Genomic DNA, 21,597 nt, shown 5'->3' on the forward strand with positions numbered 1-21,597 from the left:
ACTGCTGACCACAGATGCTGTGTATAAATCCTGATATTAACACCAAACATTTCCCACACAAAAAACACAACATTCAGTCCATATCATTATCATGTTTTTAGGCTTGATGTTTATAAGTGGAGGTTAATTAGTTAATTTAATCAACTGATCTACTGATGATCTGTCAGAGACTTGGTGTTTAGGTTCCCATTTTTTATTTTTTAACCGTCATCAAATTCCACAGCACATCTACATGATAAAGTTGTCAAAGTCATGCTAGCTTAGTTGGTCTGCTTCTCTCTCTATTTTTTATTAAACATTTTCCTGACCTTGTAATCTAGTTGTTGTAGTGTTGACAATCAATAGCAAAGCATTGTCCCTTTTTCTTTTATATTTAAAATATAATACATTTCAGAAATAGCGCGCTATGTTGACAAGTTGGCAGCTAAAACGAAGCGCTAGCCTGCAAAAAGGTGACACCAGTTGATTGCTCAACAATAATTAAGTATATTTTTGTAAAATTGTCTCTTCCTTTGAATTCTGCACATAAAATGAACCAAAGTATGAAAATAGATCATAGAAACTAAACTAAAACTAACCAATAATAACTAATAATATCTCATTGAAAATTAGCAAGGAGACTCCTAAAACAAAAACTAACTAAATCAGACACAAAGAAAAACCCCAAACTGCATTAACCCTGGGCTGGACTGACCTCTGGATTCATGGAAGCCCAGTGTGACGTGAGCGTCGAAGCCCAGGCTGAAGTAGTTGTTGAAGACGTCGATCGGGAGCTGAAAAGCAAACGAAACGTGACGCAGCTGAGGGAACGCTGGGTTTCATCTACGCCGAACCGGATCTGACCTTGTCGGTCTGCTGCTCATCTCGCTCCTCGGGTCGAGCCTCGGCGTTCGGTTCCACGTTGAGGTTCCACCGATCCAGCTGGACGACGTTCCCGTCCTCCACGTGCGACAGGATCTTGGTGATGGGTTCGTCGGTGTAACCCTGAGGGCGCAGCACAGCAGGATGACTGGAAAACATCTTCATTTATGCTCAACCAAAGTTCACATTTCTAAACAGGGCTGAAATGATTAATCGTGATTAATTCATCTACCATCTTAGAAACTAATTGTTAAATTAAGCACACAGAGTGAAAAAAGTTATTTATTGAGAGAACAATAAACTCAGATGAGCAATGAAATCAAAACTGTAGAAAAAATAATATACATTTTGCATTTAAGATTAAAAACCCGTTTTGTCTGTAAATATGTTCAGACAAATTGCAATTTCAGCTTCACCTGGTTCAAATTTTTTTTTTTACATTTTCCTATTCAATTATTAATTCAACATTAATCAGCCCAACACTGTATTGATGTGAAGTCAAGCAGGTTTCGCATTTATTTTCAGCTCCACATTCAAACTTTTAAAGTTGCCGATTAATCGATCATTCGGATGATTAATCAAATAATAAAAATTGACACAATCTGCAGATTTGTTATTTAAGCCTTTTTTATACAATATTAGAAATAGATTAAGGTGTTTCTTTAATGAATCATTTGCAGCAAAGTACAAGAAAGGTTTTTTTTTTTTATCTTAAATGCAAAATGTATATATTTTTAGTTCTATTTTGCTTTAATTTCTGATCCGATTGTGTCGTTCTGTCAGCAATGGCCTTTTTGGAGTCTGTCTGCTCCAGATAACGATTAATCAAATACTACATTAGATGATGAGTATTTCAATAGTGGATTCATCGCGATTAATCGTTTCAATCCATCAGCACAATTGATCCAATGTTCACTAAAGGAATACTGTAACTGCATTTTAGGCAATAAATTGTTTATTTTATTATTTTAAAAAGGAAATGAATTATTTGCTTATTTACATCTTTTGATATATTTCTAATATTATATAAAAATCTGCAGAATGTGCCATTTTTAATCAAACTAATTGATTAATTATCAGAATAGTTGGTAACTAATGATCATTAGATAAAGAATAAAGAAAATAAAAGCTGAAGCGACTGGACTCACCCCTCCCCAGTTCAGAGTCCTGGCCAGGTCGTTCCCCGTCCCCAGAGGAAGGATGGCGACCGGAGGCTGGGGGCGGAGCTTCAGCTGGTCCAACACGGACAGGATCCATCCCACCTGAACGGACAGAGGTCATGTGACCACAGGATCCGTTTCATCCACAGCTCTGTTTTATTCACGTTTAACTCACGGTGCCGTCGCCGCCGCAGGCCAGGATCCGCAGGTTGGGAACTTTGGAGTACATTTCCAGCCTGCAGAAAACAAAGAAACGGATCTGGATTAAATGTTTGAGGTTCCAATGAGGAATTACGACGAGTGAGGAAGATTGTTTACCCCTCTCTGGGCCCTCCTTTGGTCAGGTCAAACACCTGCCGAGGGTTCAGGTACCACATGAAGGACTGGATGATCTTTGCTCCCTGAAAAACAAAAGAACACAAGAAGAAGACGGCAAGTCAGCTGCTGAGTTATAATAGTTTTTGGTGGCAAAAATCAGAAAAACAAACAGAGGAACAGATCAATGTGTAAAGATATTACTTATTTATTCATCTTTTAACAAGTTGTTAATGAGTTTTATCAATACATTTTGGCCCGGCTGGTTCCTGAGAACATTCAGGATCTTGATATGAACCAAAGTGAAAACTACCTGATTCCCGCCGCTTTTCGGATTAACAAACACCAGCAGAGGCTTCATTAGCTGGGAGGGCAGGGGCTTCACCAGGAAGGGCTTCCAGCGGCCATCTTGGAGCTGAAGGGCGACCAAAAGATGGGAAAGGGAGCAGAAACATGATGCAAAACGCTGCGTTCAATGACTGTTTCAAGCTGCATTCAGAGTCGCGATTAGCGGCTCTTTGCTGACCTCTGCTCCCTTCTTGGTCGACTTGTTGCACTTCAGCGACGTCCGTTTCTTCTTTTTACTGGATTTCAGAGACGTCTGCAGAAAAACAGAAACTATCAACAACTGCAAACTTTTCTCTAGAGCAACTGATCAGTCTTTAGCACCAGCCCTCCCACTGATCAATAAAAAATGAGAAGATTTATGGTGGAGGTTAGACTAGAAATTCAATTTAAAAAATACTTTATTGATTCCAAAGAGAAATTTAATAAATTAATATAAAGTCAGCTCTAATTTATTTATTTATCTTGCAGCAAGAACAAAATAAAATCTTCCATGAGATTTCAAACTGGCCTGGAGATCCAGACCAGTTTCAAGGATGATGGTCTGGATCCCAGACAGGGGAAACAGGAAGTAGTTGGGAGGTGGGTTTGGAGTTTAAAATCCAGGAAAACATTTGTGTAAATACCTGCGGCTTGCGGACTCTGATGATCCATGTTGGAGGGACGATGACGGCGGCGTGGGCCCCCAGAGAGCAGCACTCCTCTATCTGCTGCAGCATGAAGCACGTCACCTTGTTGTGATACTGAAACGGAGACGGAGCGTCAGCTGGCAGGAAGTCACCTGCTGGAGCTTTGCGTTAACGACGTTAACTCACCGCCTGTTTGCACCACGAGCAGCTGATGGCTACGATCTCTTTGCTGTGAAATGTAAACTTCTGCTGGAAGCCCTGTTGGAGACAGGAACAGTTGGAGGAGCTGTCGATCTGAAACTCGCACGTTTGATTCCAGTTTCCTCTCCTTGCACAAGTTGCCCGTTGACCGACGGTCAGTATGACTAGAAAACTGCTAAATTAATTCATTCTTTGATTTAGATTCCCATGAGTTGCAGTTTTCTGTAGTTTAAGTCAAATAAATGTCAGAGCTTTTCTTGAGGTTAGAATCTACAGTGTGTGACATTATTACTGTCAGCTCATTATTCTGATGGAAAATGGAGAAAAAAACCTCAAACTGTTACATTGTAAAACCAGAAACAAGTTGTTTAAAGTTTGAATGGTTGTTTTATAAGTTGAGGTGGGAAATGTTACACTTTTTCCTACATTTTTAAGCATCTGCCAAAAGTCAGACTGTTCTTGTTCCTGAGATGTTCTGATGAACTTTTGGTTTTTCCAGAAATGTGGAAGGAGCAGAAAACGGAACATTCATTCACTGCTAAATGTCCCCAAACCAGCGATTTTATACGAAAAACAACTGTGAGAAGAAGAACTTGTGAAGAAAATATGTAAATCTGGTTTAGAAACAGAATGAAAACTCATCCCGTCAGAGACCAACCTTCCCACACTGCCGACACTTCCCTGTCTGCCGTCTCCTGTGGACCCAGTGATGTCGAACGACGTTGGCCTGGAGAACGAGACGTTTTCAGAGCGTTATTTACCTCAACGTTACGTCAACAGTGAACACTTTCAGATCGTGAAGACGCGCCGCTGACCTCCCTGACGGCTCGAGACGCCGGCTCCCTGAACGACGGTTTGCACCTGAAGTTAATCTGGGCAGAGGACAGAAACCTTCAGCTGAGGAGGAGAGACGTCTGAGACGACGTTCTGACCTGGAGCTCACTTACCTTCTCTAGCTGCTCCATGCACATGACGTGCACCGATATCTTACAGCCAGCACATTTCATCCGTGGTACGGACTTTTGCTGGAAAAACAGATCGAGTTCACGGTGAGTCGGGGACGTTTTCCCAAACCATGCTTAGGGCCCCGGAAAGGCTTGGGCCGGCCCTGATAGAGCCGCTCCTCTTTTCCCGCTGGGACCAAAAGCAAACCAGTGGAGGTGAACTCACCAGAGACTTGGCGACGCAGAACTGTTCTCCAACGTAACAGAAGTCTCCAGAAACGCTGGCTTCGAACCAGATGTGTTCCCCGTACTGGGCGTTCTCCTGCAACCCAAAATACACAAATACTTTTCAGGAAGTGAAACTAATGTTGTGTTTTACTGAACACAACTCAGCTGTGTTTTATTTCTGAATGAAAAGTGACTTACGCTCCAGTCGATGGTGCTGTTGGGCTGCTGAGAGTCCGTCTGTCCGGACGCGTTGGATTGAGTCGCAGCGTTCTGCAGGCCCGACTTGGCGATGGCTTTCCTGCAAACAGCAGAAGAAGAAAAAAAAACTCTGAGAAAGTTTCTTTTACATCAGGCGTTAAAGCAATTCAATATGAATTGTGAAAAATGTTACCAGAGCTAACGTCATTTCAGTTACATAGAAATGTCTTCCCATCATTACGAGATAAAATAAAATGTATGAAGTAAATTATTGGAAAAACTAATTACTACAGAAGTAGTGATCAGTAATGTGCTGTGCTAAACAAAATGTACCTGCAACTGATTTAAACAAGGCAAAACTCTTCTAACAACAGTGAAATAGTCCTTTAATTTAGTACCGATTTGAACAAAAACTATCATGTTTCTCAGTTATAATTTCACACATTTTTGTGAAATTCTAACCGAGAAGAAACATTTTTGTTCATACACCTTTCAAAATTTTAAACTGTTGAGCAAACCTTTGAGCAAGATTTTATCCATCCTTACAGCATCGCTACATTTAGAGATTACATCATCACATATAGTCATCAGTCCAAGTTTTCACTCCTCGGTTTTCTGTGAAATAGCAACCAAGGCAAAGTTCTGTCAGTTACCTAGCAACCCCGACAGAGTTCCGACCGTTACCCAGCAACCCCGACAGAGTTCCGTCTGTTACCTAGCAACCCCGACAGAGTTCCGACCGTTACCTAGCAACCCCGACAGAGTTCCGACCGTTCCCTAGCAACCCCAGCACAGTAACTGCATGTTTCCTCATTGTGATTTACCTCACAAAATTTTGTGGGGTAATGATCATGTTTTCTATAGACCGATCCTTAACTGTTCAATCGTAATAGATCACCTTTAAGTTCTTAAATATTTGGGTTTTGGTCACAGAGCTAAATTAGTGTGGACTACATACAGCAGGAAGGCACTCAGACTCTCCAGGCGGGAGTCGTAGCTGTGGGGCCCCAGCGGGCTGAGGGGCCCGGGGCCCCTGTAGAAGGCCGGGTGGTTGAGGTAGTAGACGGAGCTCTTGCGGCAGGGCAGCGGGTGGCCTCTGCCCGGCCAGGGGCTCCCAGCCTTGGAGATGGTGGAGATCTTCCTCCTCTTCCTCTGGCTGGAGCCGCGGTAGCAGACGAACGGGGACAGGTCTCCGGCGAACACCTGGGAGGAGTTCCTGCGAAGGCAGCGAGGGGCCCGGATCAGGGGCCGCGACTGGGACAGAACATCCGGGGGCTTCCTCTGCACTAGCAGGGCGGAGGTAGAGAGGGAGGAGGTGGAGGCTTCGTCCTCCTCTTCTTCCTCAGGCAGCTGCTCCGTCTCAGACAGAATGCTGCCTTCTGATTGGCTATTGCTGGAGTAATCGCTGCTGTCGTCGTCTCGGTCCGATTGGAGGCTGCTGGAGCGGGAAAATGCCGCTCTGTTGTTGACTCCGCCCCTCACTTCCACCTGCTGTTCACCTGCGGGAAGCCCCGCCCCCAGACCGCCCTCCTCATCCTCCTCCGCCATCTGGATGAGGCTGGCCAGCAGCATGGACGGCCCCAGCAGGTGGGTGTCAATGGTCCGCAGCTTCCCCACCTTCTTCCGGCACACGGCGAAACGCGGGTTCAGGCTGGGCGTGGTGGTGCTGGACCGCCGGCGGCCATGTTTTCTCTTTGGCGCCGGCGGCTGGACGGTCGAGCGTCGGCGCTGCGTCAGGGCGGAGGATGGGAGGCCCACGCTGGAGCGGCGGCGGGCCTTACTGGTGGGGATGGCGACGCTGGGCCGGCGCTGGCGGCAGGCAGCGGCGGTGGGGTCCCCCTCCAGGGACGCTTCCTTCCTCCGGAAGTGGCGACGGAAAAATGTGTCCATGTTGGTTGCGGACGGGTCTCTTACGGCTGTTGGTGTAGAAAATTTGCTGAGTTACCGGAACTGATCTCAGTGAGAGGTAACGGTTGGCAATTATCATATCGTTTATCACGATAAATGATACGATTTTGATTTATCATTAATGAGAATTAAAACTCCTAAACTGTCTGAATTGTTGGGATTGTTAATGTACATCAGTCTTTTGGACCACTGGACCACCTCTTTCAGTCGCTGCGTTTTCATTACAGGTGTGAGCAAAACTTTGTTGGTATTTCGTTAATGTCAAAAGAAACACGATTTTTCAATTCCGGTGTTTCCATTAAATAATAAGTGCAATTGAAATCACGCGAATATGGAAAACATGCTGCGCCATCATCCCCTGTGACTTCCGGTTACTTCCGGTTGTCGATCACATGACTGGTGTGATGCGAAAAAATTTTTCTATTACAATTTTGCAAAATACACCAATTTCAACTCGGCTGAAAAACTGCTTCATCCTGGCACCAAAATGTTTCCTGAAATGCCATTTCTATGAAGCAAATTTATTTTTGTATCTCCAGTTTGCAGAAATGTAAGGATCAGAGGTTAAGAGCGGTTGTAAACAGCATAATGGAGGAGCATTGTTGTCAGAAAAGTAGAACCTCTTAAAAAGACAGAGGTCCATTTTCAAGGGGTCTAATTGCAACATCAAGTTTCTTTTCATTTATTAACCACTGATCGATTAATCAAACTAAAACTTTTATTTAATTGAACCATTTTTCATGCAATATTAGAAATGCATTACACAAAGCCAACTGTGTTTTTATCCTGAATGCAAAATGTATATAATTCTTAAACAGCTTAATTACTGCTTTTAATGTGTTGGGTTTTTTGAATCTGTACACTCCAACTGTTAATCGATTACCAAATGAGTTGACGATTATTTCAATAAACGATTAATCCGATTAATCATTTCAGCCCTACTCGATTATGCTTTAAAATGTCACCAGTTGCCTGGAAAATACGTCACGCTGTCCCTTTAAGGCTGGCTAATCCACAGGTAAATGACCTGACATGTTTTTGTCCAACAGGTTCGCGTTAAACTCACATCTCAGCAGAATGCAGGACCAGGCAGCTTCTTTCTCTTTTCTGTTTCTTCTGCTAAGGAAGTTCGTGTGGTTTGGTGAAACCGGACTGAACGCCATTTATCTGAATTTCCCCTGAAATCTTTGAACTCCTTCCTGTGGAAGCAGAGGACAGTCTGCTTCCTCCTGGTGGCGACAGCAGCTCTCTGTCTGCTCCGTTCATTCAGGCTGAATAAAGGTCTCCTCATGTTACAGAAGCACCTGATCCCTGTTCACCTGGAACATGAATTATAAATTGCTCACGGGAAGTGAGGCTTTCACTCCTCTGGAGAATCAGCACGACGACAGGAAGCTGTCATCGCCTCAAACCACAACTGTAATTAAAGCCACGACAACCTGCTGCTTTCCAGGCCTCCGAACAGAAAACATCAGGAATCTGAATTTGAAACGCCACCGTTGGCGTTCTGAACGCTCAGGCTGAGGCTCGATGATCCACACATCATCACCCATCACCGCAAAAACAAAAACTCACCAGTTACTCTTGGTTCTAGTATTTCAGTACACTTGAAATAAAACAAAAATAACTTTTAAGTAACTTCTCAACAATATATAGAATCTTGTTTTCAGTAAATAATACCTTAAAAAGTACTTATTCCACTATCAGATTATTTTTCAAAACGTCATAAGTGAAATAATCTTCCATTAAAACTAGTGCATTTTATTAATATTAAGGTATTTACTGAAAACAAGCTCTTGAATCTTCCAAAAAACATTACAGGAGCTCCTGTATTTCAAGTTATTGAACTTGAAATAAAGGAAAAACTAAGATTTTTTCACTACACAATAAACTGTGAGCCTCTGTACAGATGTCAAAACCTCGAGAATCAAACAGAAATCTGTCAGAAAAAACTCAGAAATGGTGAAAAAATGATTAACAGAAGAAAAAACTGCAAAAAGAGACAGTAATGGTCCATAAAAAACAGCAAAACGCCCAAAGAACCCAAAAGAACCAACCCAGAAAGAAGCTCAACAAGCTCCAAAACAATGCAAAAAGATGCATCATGAAAAAGTGACAAGATGGCAACAGAACAAGTCGAGTTAAAGAAAACAACCCAAAGAAGTAGAAAAGAGAAAAAACAAGATGTGAAACAAACTAAAATCAAGTTAAAGAAAACAAAATAATCTGAATGGATTATCTTTAAGAGGACAGAATGAACAAAAAGAAATAAACGTCCAAACAGACGAGTCAACTGAAACACGGGAGGAACCTGGACGGCAAGTCGCTACTTCCTGTTCTGCCACCCTTGGTCCTCATTTAGAGAGGGTCACCAGTATCACCAGTGTTCCCAGTATTCCCAGTGTGTCTGCAGCAGTGGGTGTGATCCCTGATCCCTGCTGGGTTTCCTCGACTGTCGGTTCCAGCAGATTAGCAGGAAGACGTTATGTGAGCGTCTGCCGGCAGATTATCAGGGACAGCAGATATTAATAGGCCCTCGTCTTCTTCACTGTCACTCTGCAGCCTCACCTGCCCCCCCCCCCCAGTATGCCCCTCTCGCCTGCTGCCCCCAACGTGTGCCCCCGTCACGCCTGCCCCCCTCCACTCCCCCGTCTGCCCCCTCTCGCCTGCTGCCCCCCCCGTCTGCCTCCTCTCGCCTGCTGCCCCCCCTCGCCTGCTCCCGTCACGCCTGCTCCCCCTCTTACCCGTCTCACTTGTTCTTGAACTCGTTATCTGTGTCACCATCTAAACCTGTCACCGTTTCACCTGTTCCAACCATTACCTGTCTTACCTGGTCCATCTCACCTGCTACCTATCTCATATGATAATCATCTAAACTGTCATCTGTACTTCTTGTTCGCTTCCTCACCTGGTAACTGTCTCACACCTTACCTATTTCACCAGCCACACGTCTCACCTGGTAGTTTCACCTGGTTTAACTCTCACCTGTTCCAACAATTATCCATCTCACCTGTAAACTAGTTTTGATTCGCATCCAAAACTGCAACATTTGTTACATTTTCAGGTGGTGCGGTTCACTTTCACATTGCACCGTCAAATAATCCAAACTTATTTACAAAGTTGTTTCCATCTTTGCCAGTGGGGGCGCTATGCCAAGAACCACTGAAGGAAACCAGATAAAAACCTCAAAAGAAGACACTGAGCGCAACTTCCTTACAGTTTTGAGACGTTTCTAAAAGCGATTCTAACTGGTTATAATAAATATGAAGAATGAAGAAAAATGAAGAAATGAAGATTTTATGAAGAAAAATCTTCTAAACTAATTTATAAATACTTTTACAATAATATACCTCAAATTGTGTTTGTATTTATGATATCCAGCTTCATTTTTACATATTTCACACTCACTGTTTAACATTTTGCATTGCTGCCTTTGTGTAAAACATAAATCAATCCTAAGATTAATAATCTGTAGTGCAATGAAATATAAAGCCTTGAATTCTGCGTCATGTGGGAGATTTTTTCTGCACCAGGCAGAGCTTGTTTTCATACATTTGCATGATTCACAGCGCCTCTCTTGTTTTCTGCCTCTGTATTAGAAAGCTCCGCTTTGCCTCCACGTTTTTCCAGGCGTCTGGATCGTTATCTGCAGCAGCACGAAACCAAACAGTTTTATCAACAGTAAACTAAACGCCGGCTGCTTTTTAATTATAAAACCATTGTTGCCACTGCAGCTGATGAAGCGTCTGACGCCTGATGTTGAAGATGCAACAAGTGAATGCACTTTATAAGTTATATTTTACATTAAATCCTATACTTAAATGGTTATATTTTTATTTCAACTGTTTTATAGAACATATATTTAAGTTTAGGATTTTTTTATCTTAATTTCTGTGTTAAAATAACCAATAATCATCTCTCTCTGCAACATTTGTGAACACAAGAAATTTGGTTTTGGTTCCATTTTGCTCTCATGAAGATATTATGATAAACCAGGAGGAACTGTTGGTAAATGCAACAGTTTCCACTTTGCTCTCAATTTTAAATCTAAATATATAAGAAGAGAAACAAATGAAAAACGTAAAAATAATTCAACGTTTTCTTTTATCATTTAAAGTTTTTAACATTTGTACCATTTGTTTCTTTGGAAAGGACTTTCCGCTCTGAGTTTCTGTTTTCTTGTTTCTAAAACAATTTTCCTACAACACCCAGAAATAATAAATTTTAAAGCATGAGACAAGATCTGAAAGTCAAACTTTTCGATTTTAAGCCAATATTTTGTCTCCTGCTTCATTAAAATTAGAAATTGCAAAGTTGCAGGAGCAGCAGTGACGGTTTTAAGGGTTTGATCGTATCAGGAATGTTATATGGCAGCAAACAGGAGCATCAGAGGATCAGGAGAGGAAATCTGCCTCATTAAACCCGAGATCGATCTGCCAAGAGGCAGAAACACCGGCTGAGATGGTCCAGTGGTATTAAAATAAATCAAAACACCAAACAACAACAGAATAAAAGGATCTTCGCAGCTGAATACAACCTGACAGGCGGTGGAGAGACGCTGGATCCTGCGCAGATGGAGACCAGAGGCAGCACTGCGTGAACGCACAGCGAGCGGCCGGTTTACATAAACTCTGCGGACTGAAAGCTGCAGCTTCACCTCAGCTTCCCTCCGCTGAGCCGAGCCGCTGATCCAGGACCAGCTCCCTGCTTCACATGTAAATAACCCAAACTCATCCCGATTTAGCTTCCTGGCGGAGGAGACCAGAGCTGATCCAGGGTCAGGTTTATGTTTGAACCCAGAGCGGTAAGCAGTTCACCAAGAACTGATCCAGGGTCAGTTCACTGTGTACCAATAGAAATGATCTAAACTAGGCCCAATTAAGATCCTGATCCCGAATGTTCCCAAAGGTCAGAGTTGATGAAAACCCAGTAAACTGTACAAATATTAAACTGTCAGTGCCTTCAAATTAAAGGTGACCTATTTTACTTCCTTGAACAGATTAGGACAAAATGCTGGTGGTACAAAATATCTTCATTACATTTTTTTTTTGCATAAAATCATTTTTAGATGATCAGATTTTAGTCTAATCAGTTCTGCCTAGTTTGAGTTGTTTTAGGGCGTCTTGTCTCTTTAAATCCAAATAGCAGCTGTTTGACACGCCCCCCAACTCGACTTACACACACATGAAAATGGCTGCAGACAGATGTGCAGCTATGCAACCTTTGAAAAGCAGAAGTGCACAACCAACAAGTCAACAACCAAACCCTTGTCTTTTCCGGCAGCCATTGTACAACAATAAATCCAGCTGAACAAACGTGCTGGAGTTCAGCTTGGGTTGCTAGGTAACGGATGGAACGCTTCTGGGGTTGCTGGGCAACGGCGCAGCGCTTGCCGATTTGCTGTTTTATTGATTTAATTTTCCATGAACTTATTGACAACAAAAAGGCTAGATGTTTTGTTTTTTAAGTCCCTTGACTGTTTTTAGAATCAGTAGAAACTCAAATATTAAAACATGGAAAACATGAATTTTCAATAAATATCCAACATCTTTTCACATTAATCAGTCCCTCCAGGATTTTGCGATTGTTTTTGTGATGGTTTTTTGTAATCACAATCCCAGATTTTGTGGTGCTAATTTGGTGATTTAAGTAATTTTGCAATATTAGCGCTCAGATGACAGTAAATGCAGCTTTTTGATAGAGTCTGGACTATAACTGGACATCAAGTAATACTAAGGCAGCAGTGCAGTAGAAGAAACACTGCCACCTACAGGTGGGAGTTGGCCTCAATTAAACTCAAAGTTTTGACCATTTGTGAGGAGAAATTGTAATAAATTCACAGAGATTTGTTGATGTTTTGTGAATTTCTCAGCGGCTGATCCAGGACCAGCTGATCTGCAGCTGCTTTTTATAAATCGCTCTTCAGTAAAGATGAATGGAGCCGCCGGCTGCTCCAGCAACTCCTCATTAACACTTCAAGGCCAAAGCTCGCTGCTGCATTATGGATCCAATTAGGGAGAAAAATGACAGGAAGCGAGGCTTCATGTTAATCTGTCCAAACACGACGTCTGACTCAGACAGGACGCGCGGGTTAATTAGAGGCTCTGGTTCTGGTTCTGCTTCCAGATCAGCCAATCTGATGGTTTTAAGGCAGAAAACATCAAACTGAGTTCAGGATGCTGCGCGATCAGACCATCATATTGATTAGTTGTTTTTTTGTTTTCCATTCTTCACCAATTCACTCCTTGGGTTTCAATGGTTAAAAATGAGCCGCCATCTTTTACAGCTTCGCTTTACTTGGACTTGAATCCAGTTCAACTCCTGTTGGGTGCCTTCAATTTAAAGGTGACCTATTTTACTTACATTTTTTGCTCAAAATCATTTTCAGATGATCAGATTTTAGTCTCATCAGTTCTGCCTGGTTTGAGTTGTTTTGGGATGCGATTTTACTGAGTCGCCGTTCAGTTCAGTAAAGTTCGGTTCTGAGCCGCCGTTTGTTTTTTCTGCTGCTGATTGGCTGAAACTCCAACAGACTGCAGTTTCTGCTCCCAGTGCTTTGACTATTCCATTGTGCATTAATGCATATTAAGGTAAATCTGCTGCTGGAACTAATAAAATATTTGCATTTTTAGAGGGTTTTTCATTTATTCTTGGACTTTAGCTGTTTCCAGGCTGCTGCAATTCCTAAAATAACAGGGACTAGTTTATTATTATTTTTTAAAAACAAATTTCTGTTTTTTAAAGAGAGGTTACATGTACTTTCCAGGTATATTCTGCCTTTTTATTACACAATGTATATATGAATGAAAATATGGGCCTGTCTCTCTGAGGAGCTCCTATGATTTCCCTTTAGCAACATTTTTAAACCAGTTTTATATGTTCTGTCTGCAGCTCTGCCCTGTTGAACTGATGATAAAACCTTCAGTTCTTGCATCCTGACCATAAAACAGCGAGCGCTGCTTCGTCCACAGGCAGCAGGAATTCATTTGAGACTCTCTTCTCGCTGCTATGTTTCAATTAGAGGACAGATTTGAAACCTGGAAGAGGCTTAAAAGATCAGCAGCTCCCATTGGGTCGCCTCCTTCTGCTGCCTGGACACATTAGCGTCAGATGCTAACAGGAAGGTGTGACTCTCGGATCTTTTCCTGAGCAACGCTTCACTGGGAAAAATGGGAATTTACTTCTTACAAGACGAAAATGTTTCAGATTTCAAACGATAAAAACAACACTGAAGAAACCAGGATTAGAAATAGTTGTTTCTGCTCGTTTATTTTGGATATTTAAAAAGCTTTCCAGTTACAGTGTTAAAAATGTTCGTTAGAATTTAAAATTTATTGATCTTTGAGAATGTTTTCCTGCGTTATTATTGTGCCATTATCATGAAGATGGTCTCAAAACAATATTATCGTTTATCGCGATAATTTTTAGGACGATTTATTGTCCAGCAAATATGTCATTATGACAGACGTAGTTCAGCTTAAACGTTTTAAAACATCATCTTCAACGTTCTCAAAATGTTCATTCCTCATGACGCCACCTGTTTTTGTTAAAGCGCACCAGTCCCTCCTGCAGTAAAACACTCCCACATCATGATGCTGCCACTCTCGTACTTCACTGTAGGGATGGTGATCTCCAGAAGCAAACACCAAGATGCTGCAACCAGTTTTTATTTTCCAGGAAACAGCATAGCAGTCGAAACACTCAGTTCTAAATTTGTTCTCATTTTTTAGAATTTACTTTGACTGTTCCATCTATCCAATTAATTGAGAAATTATTCATTTTAGTCTGTAGTCCAGCTTACTAATTCATATAATCACTTTATAAATGACAGTTTTATGTCTTTGTCATATAAAGCGCTTTAAATGATCTTTTTCTTCTAATTTTTATGCTTCATTTCTTATAATTTATGTCCAATTTGATAATTAAAGGGACATTTCACAACTTTTAAAGCTCGAGATCAAAATCTACCACAATAAGTTTTATAAAAACGAGACAGAATTATCCAAAACAGACACTTTAGAGCAAATTTGTGAACTTTGAAACCTTCATCCTGCCTTTAAAATCTCAGAAAGTAGCACTTTCTGAGATTTTAGAAAGTCTACTTACTTACTGATCAGAGATCAGCAGATAAAAGTTCATCACAATTACAAATTTTGCTGGATGATAAAATGTCCCAACATTCATTGCACTAATAATATTGTTGTTTTAGAAACAATTTTCTACTGATATCATGGCATAATGCAAGTTCACCCACTAAAAGATTAATAAATATTAATTTTGTATAGAACACACTACAGTGGAAGTTTTCGATACAAAATAATAAAACCAAAAACAATAAATAAAAACACACAAAACTGAAAATAGATTTAAGAAACAAAATTATGTCAGAATAGAAATGATCAAGTTTATTTTAATTTTCGATTAATGGATTGCTTAAGCAGAAACACTTAAAAATGTTGATATAAATTTTATTGTAAAAATTATTGTTTATATCAGCTTAAAACAAAATGTAGAGTTTTTTTCTTTAAGGATAAAGAACAGTGGTGAAGAGTATAAATCTAAGCACTTCTTAAAAACTGCAGCACAAAAACAGTAACACAGTAGAATAAGTTGATAAAAAGTGAAAAAAATCATAATACCAAAAAGACTAATAATAATTAAATAAAATGAAACAGAAAGGTCACAGTATCAGGCCTCAATAAAAATAAGTTTTGAGAAGTGATTTTGATCCAGGCGGCTCTGATCCAGAGTTTTAAGACGATGAAACCCTTTTCCTCACTATTTCAACCTCGTCAGTATCCGGTTCCTCGTAATGCGGCTGCATCTAGTTGCAGGGAAACTGATCCCAGATCAGGTGAGAGTGATGGATCGGCTTTCTGATCCAGTCAGACGGGAGACAAACCACTGAGGAGTCAGTTCAGACCAGCAGCTATATGGGTTTAACCAAAACAGGACCGGCTTTCTCCTTCCTGCCTCCCAGGTTTGTTTTGCAGTTTTTGTCCCTGTGCTGCCATCTAGTGGTCAAACAAGTTACAGCCCATCAGCTCAGAGCGTGGAGGTGTTCCTGGTTCCTTTCCATCCTCTCCTCCTCGGAGTCTCAGCCTCCCCTCCGGACCCGGCTATTTTTAGAAACAGGGCAGCGAGTGACAAAGATAGTCCAGGAAGTGGGCCTGTGTAATCCCTGGGTTCTGACGGCCTCACACACGCTGTAATGGGGTCAGAGGTCGTTCTGCGGGTCCGTCCCGCTCTGACGGACCTCATCTGCAGAGACGGTTCTGACTCTTATCTCAAAGTGGCGCGTTGCTGCAGTAACCCAGTTCCTCTTATAGCAGAGAAAACCACCAACACACACACACTTATATTTCTGACCGTATTAGGAAATTACAGTAACCTCCATTTGCTTTGGTAACTCTTTGCTCTTCACCATGACTGACACTTACCCTTAATAGGAAGGAAGGAAGAAAGGAAGGAAGGAAGGATAAGAGAGAAAAGGAAAGACAGGAAGGTAAGACAGAAAAAAGGACAGAAAGAAAAAGACAGTAAAAGAGAGATAAAGTCAGAGAAAGAAAGAAAAAAATAGAGAGAAAGGAAGTAAAAAGATTGAAATAAAGAGAGAAAGAAAGAAAGAATGAAACACACAGAAAAAGAGAGAATCTGAATCTGTTTTAAGTCAGTAATGCATCTGTGAATCTGTTCAGCCTGGAAATTTGATCAGGAAATGATTCATAATTGGAAATCTGTTCATGAATCACTTCAAAGTCTAAAATCTTGCCGGGAAAAGAATCAGTTTGCAAAGCCGTTAATGTTAGAATATTGATTAGATTCTGCAGTCAGTTCATAGTCAGAAATCTGTACGAAGTCTGAAATCTGTTCAGGAGTCTATTCAATGTCCTAATTTTGATCAGAACCTGGAATCAGTTCAGGAATCTGTTCAAAGTTGGGAAATTAATCAACCCAGAAAAACAATCTGTTCAGAATTTAGGATTATAATCCATCAATTATCAGCTTTCAAATTGTTCAAGTTTAAAATCACTTTCTTACTTTGTTTTTCGTCACATTGTCCTTCTATTGACAAAAGTTCACTTTAGAAGATAAAAGTCAGGAGCCGTGAGCTTCCTGGCTGTGATCAGAACCAGATCAGAACTTGTGGTCCATTTAAGCCTGAACTCATAACTTCACACACAACTTCCTCACATGTTTAGCAAACATCTGCCACACAAAACCTCTAAAGCAAGCCGGACCCGACCCGAAAGCGTCAAGTTCCTGCAGCGAGACGCCGGCGTGCGGCACAAGCCCTGCTGACTTCTGGGTCTCAGGGTTTCAGTTTGTGACCTGAGAACTGGTTCAAAGTCGGAGCGGCGGGAGGAAACAGGGCGGCGGCGCTTTTATTAACCTCCAGCTTCTGCAAATATTTACCTCAGACAGAGTCACTCAGCATGTGAGCCAGGCGGCCTGGAAAATCTCCCAGGATTCATTTCTGCTCAAAATGCAGAGAAAACGTTCCATATTTCAGATTCTTCATGAGTTTATGATCAACTCTGGCTGGTTGCGTTTTCTGTTCCCTTCGTTAATGAGCTCCAACGTTTTTCAAAACGCAGCTGCACGAAAACACGGCTGTTGTGTATTTATAGAAGTGAGCTGCTTTTCAGTGGAAACACCAGGGGAGCGCAGATGGTTCATCAGATCTGGATACAAAACGGACAGAAAATCCTGAAAATTACTGAAAATCCTGAAAGTTTGGGTCAATTTGCCCTTAAAGCAGCAATATCTGACTTTGACCAGAGTGAAAAATATTAGTTGAAACTGTCATCATGTCATGAAGATTTGATATGAGACAGATCATCTATTAAGAAAAATGTATTAGCCTTCACAGTGCTAACTTTAAACAACCAATCAGAACCAGGGGGCGGGTCTTGGTGCTGTCAATCATGTCTGTTTACCTCTCCCTGTCGTGAAAGATAAGGCTAGTTAGCATCGTTACCAAAGATGGTGGATAAACAGTTCCTGTAATGGTGAGTCGTTTCTCTGACATCAGCACATTTAGCAGCATATAAGCGAGATTGATTGACAGCACTAAGACCCGCCTCCTGACTCTGATTGGTTGTTTTTGGTGCATTTCTTCAGACAGCAATAGTAGCTCTGGGAAGAGGTGGAGCAGATCGATTTTTTAACAGATCATCTGAATCATAGTTTATGATTTAGATAAAGTTAATAAACTTTGCTGGATGAAAAACTGTCACAGAAGTTTTTGCAATAAACGACAATATTCTTTTTTTGAGACCATTTCCAAGCAAATGGTCTCAAAATGGCATAATAACACAAAAACATTATCAATAAACTTTAAATTTTAATGAACAATTAACACTGGAAGACATTTCAAATATCCAAAACAAAAACAAGAGAAACAACAAATGAAATGAACTATAAAGTCAAAAAACAAAAATGATTAGTTGAGACTAAAGCACCAGACAGTTCTTGGTAGAAAGAGAGAAAAACAATAAATCATGCAAATAGAAATTATTGAGCTCAATTTAATTTATCACAGATCTAATTGATTTATTATTTATTACGACATAGCATCTCCCAGTCATAAATGCTAAGGCTAGCTACCATGGCCACAAATGATGGCAGATAAATGTTTTTTCTGTATCTGCAAGTTGTTTATCCGCCATTAGCAGCTCATTCACCATCTTAACTGACAGCACTGAGACCCGCCTCCCGGCTCTGATTGGTTGTTTTTGGCATCGATCGTTCCGCAGATCATTTATCTCACATTGTCACAACACAGAGACCAAATATGTGTCTTTTATAAAAGCTACGAACTGCAGCTTTAAATTCTAAACTAAGCATGGAAATCATTTCCAGGATGGAAGAAAATCTCAGTCCCAGTCACACCCGTCTTGCCACCTGACACACAAAGTCCAACAAATTTCTGAAAGCATAGCCGTCATGTTCCCGTATATAAACAGACGAACCTGTAAGACACAACTCAGGGCATAAAAAAAGACATCATGTCTGTTTTTTTTAGCGCTCTGTCCCCGCCCCAAGCTGTGACGTCACAGCAGGTGTTTTCCATCAGGTGTGAGAGGTCGAAGCCCTGCAGTAGTATGAGAGAAGCCAGTGGCAGGGATTCGGTTTCAGGCTGAAAGAGTCAGAGCTCAGAGAGCGAAACCCGATCCGCCTGCGGATCAGAGTTCATCTCTGAGGAAACATGGCAAACCCTCAAACATTCACACAAAGCACACCTGAAACGATTAGCTGGATTAATCGTGATAAATAGATTAAAATCAACTAATTTAGTAATCGATTAATTGTTAACCGGAGTATAAAGACTCAAAAAAATCAGTTTGATAAAAAACAACTAATTTAGAGCAGTAACTACTACAAAATAAATATACAGTCAATGCAAAAACCTTTGACTTTTAGAACAGAATTATCTATGACAGTAAAGCTGCATCTGGTTGCAAATACATTTAAAAAATACAAATTGTGTCTCAGTCTCACAATGAAAACTATGATGGGAACAATAACTGAGAAGAGAGAGAAAACAGTCATTCAGACTTTGAGTCAAGCTGCTTTCTTGTTATTTTATCTTGGTGATTTTCAGACATTCACAGTCATATTTTCAACTGATTGTGGTCGATAAATAAAAGAGGGAATAAACGTCCGAACAGCCTGGGGGTAAATGATGGAAATATTCAGGTTTAAATCAGGAATATCTATAAACAAATCGCTGAGACTGACTCACATCTAAACCAGGCCAACAAACTGACTTCTTAACTCGGGTTTCAATGAAGAAGTAAGTTTGATTTTCTTCAGAGATATGACAGAAACCAGCACAGGCCAGACTATTAATTTTATTAGTTGTGAAGCAGTTTTTCTGATGTCAGTATCACATTTCTTCTACAATCAGCTTTTAGAAATGTTATTTGTTCACATAACAGCAAAAGGTGACATAAAAACAAAGAATGCATTCCAGTCAGGCTTTTTAAAGATCGGTAATCGGTCAAAAAACTGCATCGGTGCAGCTTTAGTTTGGATCATTGGACAGAAATCAATGTGAAAGTGAATCGCAGAATCTTTGTCCCCTAGATCCGAGTCCACTGGAACAGAAAACACCCAAAGTGTCACGTTAATCCCTGATTAAATCCAGATTGATGTTACTGCTCAACCTTTTCAGGTTCAGAGGAAAGTCTGTTTGTACCGTAAACACCATGAATCTACTGAAAGGCATAACAAACGCCTGTTTGCAGGCAAACAAGCAGCTTCAATCAAAAGGGCAGAAACTTCTCAACAAATTGAGGAACATGGCCGCTTCTTTCCTCTTCAGACAAGAACTTCAATCTCATGCAACACAAAGTTACAAAACGTCTCAAAGTGTAGCTGAGATCTAAGAGCTCAGCAGCAGCCTGTCAGTCTGCGATCAGTGGAAACAGCCCAGAGTTTTCACCTGCAATCAGGGGGAGACAGACACGACCTCCACCTGACAGAGACGAGCTCCTGCCGAAATCCTTCAGGATCACAGCGAGCGAAGAAGAGCTGCACTTCCTCCAACTGTCAGCAGACATCAGCCAATCCACCCGCGCTCCAAAACAGAACAAATATCCACCAGCACAACTTCACACAACCGTTTCATTAGAATTGGCTTTTTAAGCAAGAGCAAGTTGTTTTCGAAATGAGATTCCAGAGAAATTGGAGGAAAAGAGAAATCAGAATCAGAAAAAAAGATCAGTTTTAGGGCTGAACAAAGCTCTGATGGCATCAGTGAGAACAGAAACCAGCCGTTTGGACGGCTCAGTGCTCGTCTGTTGAACAGGTGATGACAGAACAGGTGAGATGTGTTCACAACGCAGCATTTTGAAACCCAACTTATTCATTAAAACTGAAAGCAAGCAGCTTATATCCAGTCTGTCTGATCATCACTGATAAACACTCCGAGAACTGCCGGTGATTCAAAAATGAGGAATGAAGAAGGAGAGCAGATGAGAGAGAAGAACCCTCTGTTACTATAAAAATTAGATTTATTTTGAGTTTAGCAATAAACTCCAAATTAAGGAAATAAATCTGAGTGTCGTCGACGTAGAGCGTGATCAAAAAAAAAACAAAAAAACAATCATGCAAAGAATCTTAAAAAAAGGGACACAATGTTTTACTATTGAATGTCAAAACTAGTTCAGCTAGTGGAAGTGAACAGAACCAGCAGCGGGACTTGTTTATAGGTGTCCAAACGTTTTGCTACTTGGGCCAAAATGATCAAATCAGAGCTACTTCAGCGCCAAAAAATTTTTAAATAAATAATAGAAAGACTAAAATAAAATTAAGAAGTTAGATTGTTTTTTATAGGAAGATGTTATTTTCACTGTAGATCCAAAACTTTAAAATAATTTTACTAGGGTTCTGGTTGTTACAAGAAAAACATTTGAGTCACTTTCTTTCAAAATTGCTATTTTTAGCCAAGTTTATCATAACTTATTATAAAAACCCTGGTTATAAAAAGACAAATACTTTGTGTTGTACTTAACATTTTCTATTGTAAGAAACAAAAATTGGTTAGAATTTGGCCTAATTTGTATTATTCTTAGATTGAAGTTTGGGGTCACAATAAAATCCCTCCTAAGGCCAAGTGTTTATTAACAGATCAATAAGACCTCGAAGAACCCGTAGGATCAGCGCCTACAATCTATAGCACCATGTTTAAAGAGAAGTGGGCCGGGAACGCAGCCCTGAGGTACAGCACAGATCAGAGAGATAAAAAAAAAAAAAAAAAAAAAAACTAACCTGCAGATAAGCTGAGATGAAAAATACCCT

At 40.8% G+C, this 21,597-nt stretch overlaps 1 protein-coding gene across 3 annotated transcripts in view; it reads right to left on the minus strand.

Annotated features, from left to right (window-relative positions):
• Positions 1-21,597, minus strand: part of dgkzb (diacylglycerol kinase, zeta b) — a 46,880-nt gene that overhangs the window by 15,608 nt on the left and 9,675 nt on the right. For 2 of the 3 annotated variants that reach the window (XM_055029425.1, XM_055029416.1), the window contains exons 1-15: positions 5,840-9,347; positions 4,882-4,981; positions 4,682-4,777; positions 4,459-4,536; positions 4,327-4,383; positions 4,170-4,238; positions 3,497-3,568; positions 3,308-3,424; positions 2,863-2,937; positions 2,650-2,751; positions 2,340-2,422; positions 2,197-2,257; positions 2,010-2,123; positions 844-984; positions 695-773 (exon numbers count right to left, since the gene is read on the minus strand). In XM_055029425.1, the coding sequence (XP_054885400.1) occupies positions 695-773; positions 844-984; positions 2,010-2,123; positions 2,197-2,257; positions 2,340-2,422; positions 2,650-2,751; positions 2,863-2,937; positions 3,308-3,424; positions 3,497-3,568; positions 4,170-4,238; positions 4,327-4,383; positions 4,459-4,536; positions 4,682-4,777; positions 4,882-4,981; positions 5,840-6,771 (2,176 nt within the window). In that variant the 5' untranslated portion in view covers positions 6,772-9,347. Of the gene's footprint in view, positions 1-694; positions 774-843; positions 985-2,009; positions 2,124-2,196; positions 2,258-2,339; positions 2,423-2,649; positions 2,752-2,862; positions 2,938-3,307; positions 3,425-3,496; positions 3,569-4,169; positions 4,239-4,326; positions 4,384-4,458; positions 4,537-4,681; positions 4,778-4,881; positions 4,982-5,839; positions 9,348-21,597 lie in introns of those variants that run through there. The other variant, XM_055029432.1, reaches the window with a different exon arrangement.

Source organism: Poeciliopsis prolifica, unplaced genomic scaffold (assembly GCF_027474105.1).
Source record: "Poeciliopsis prolifica strain line A6 unplaced genomic scaffold, Auburn_PproV2 SCAFFOLD001, whole genome shotgun sequence".
In the NCBI taxonomy this organism is placed as follows: Eukaryota; Metazoa; Chordata; class Actinopteri; order Cyprinodontiformes; family Poeciliidae; genus Poeciliopsis; species Poeciliopsis prolifica.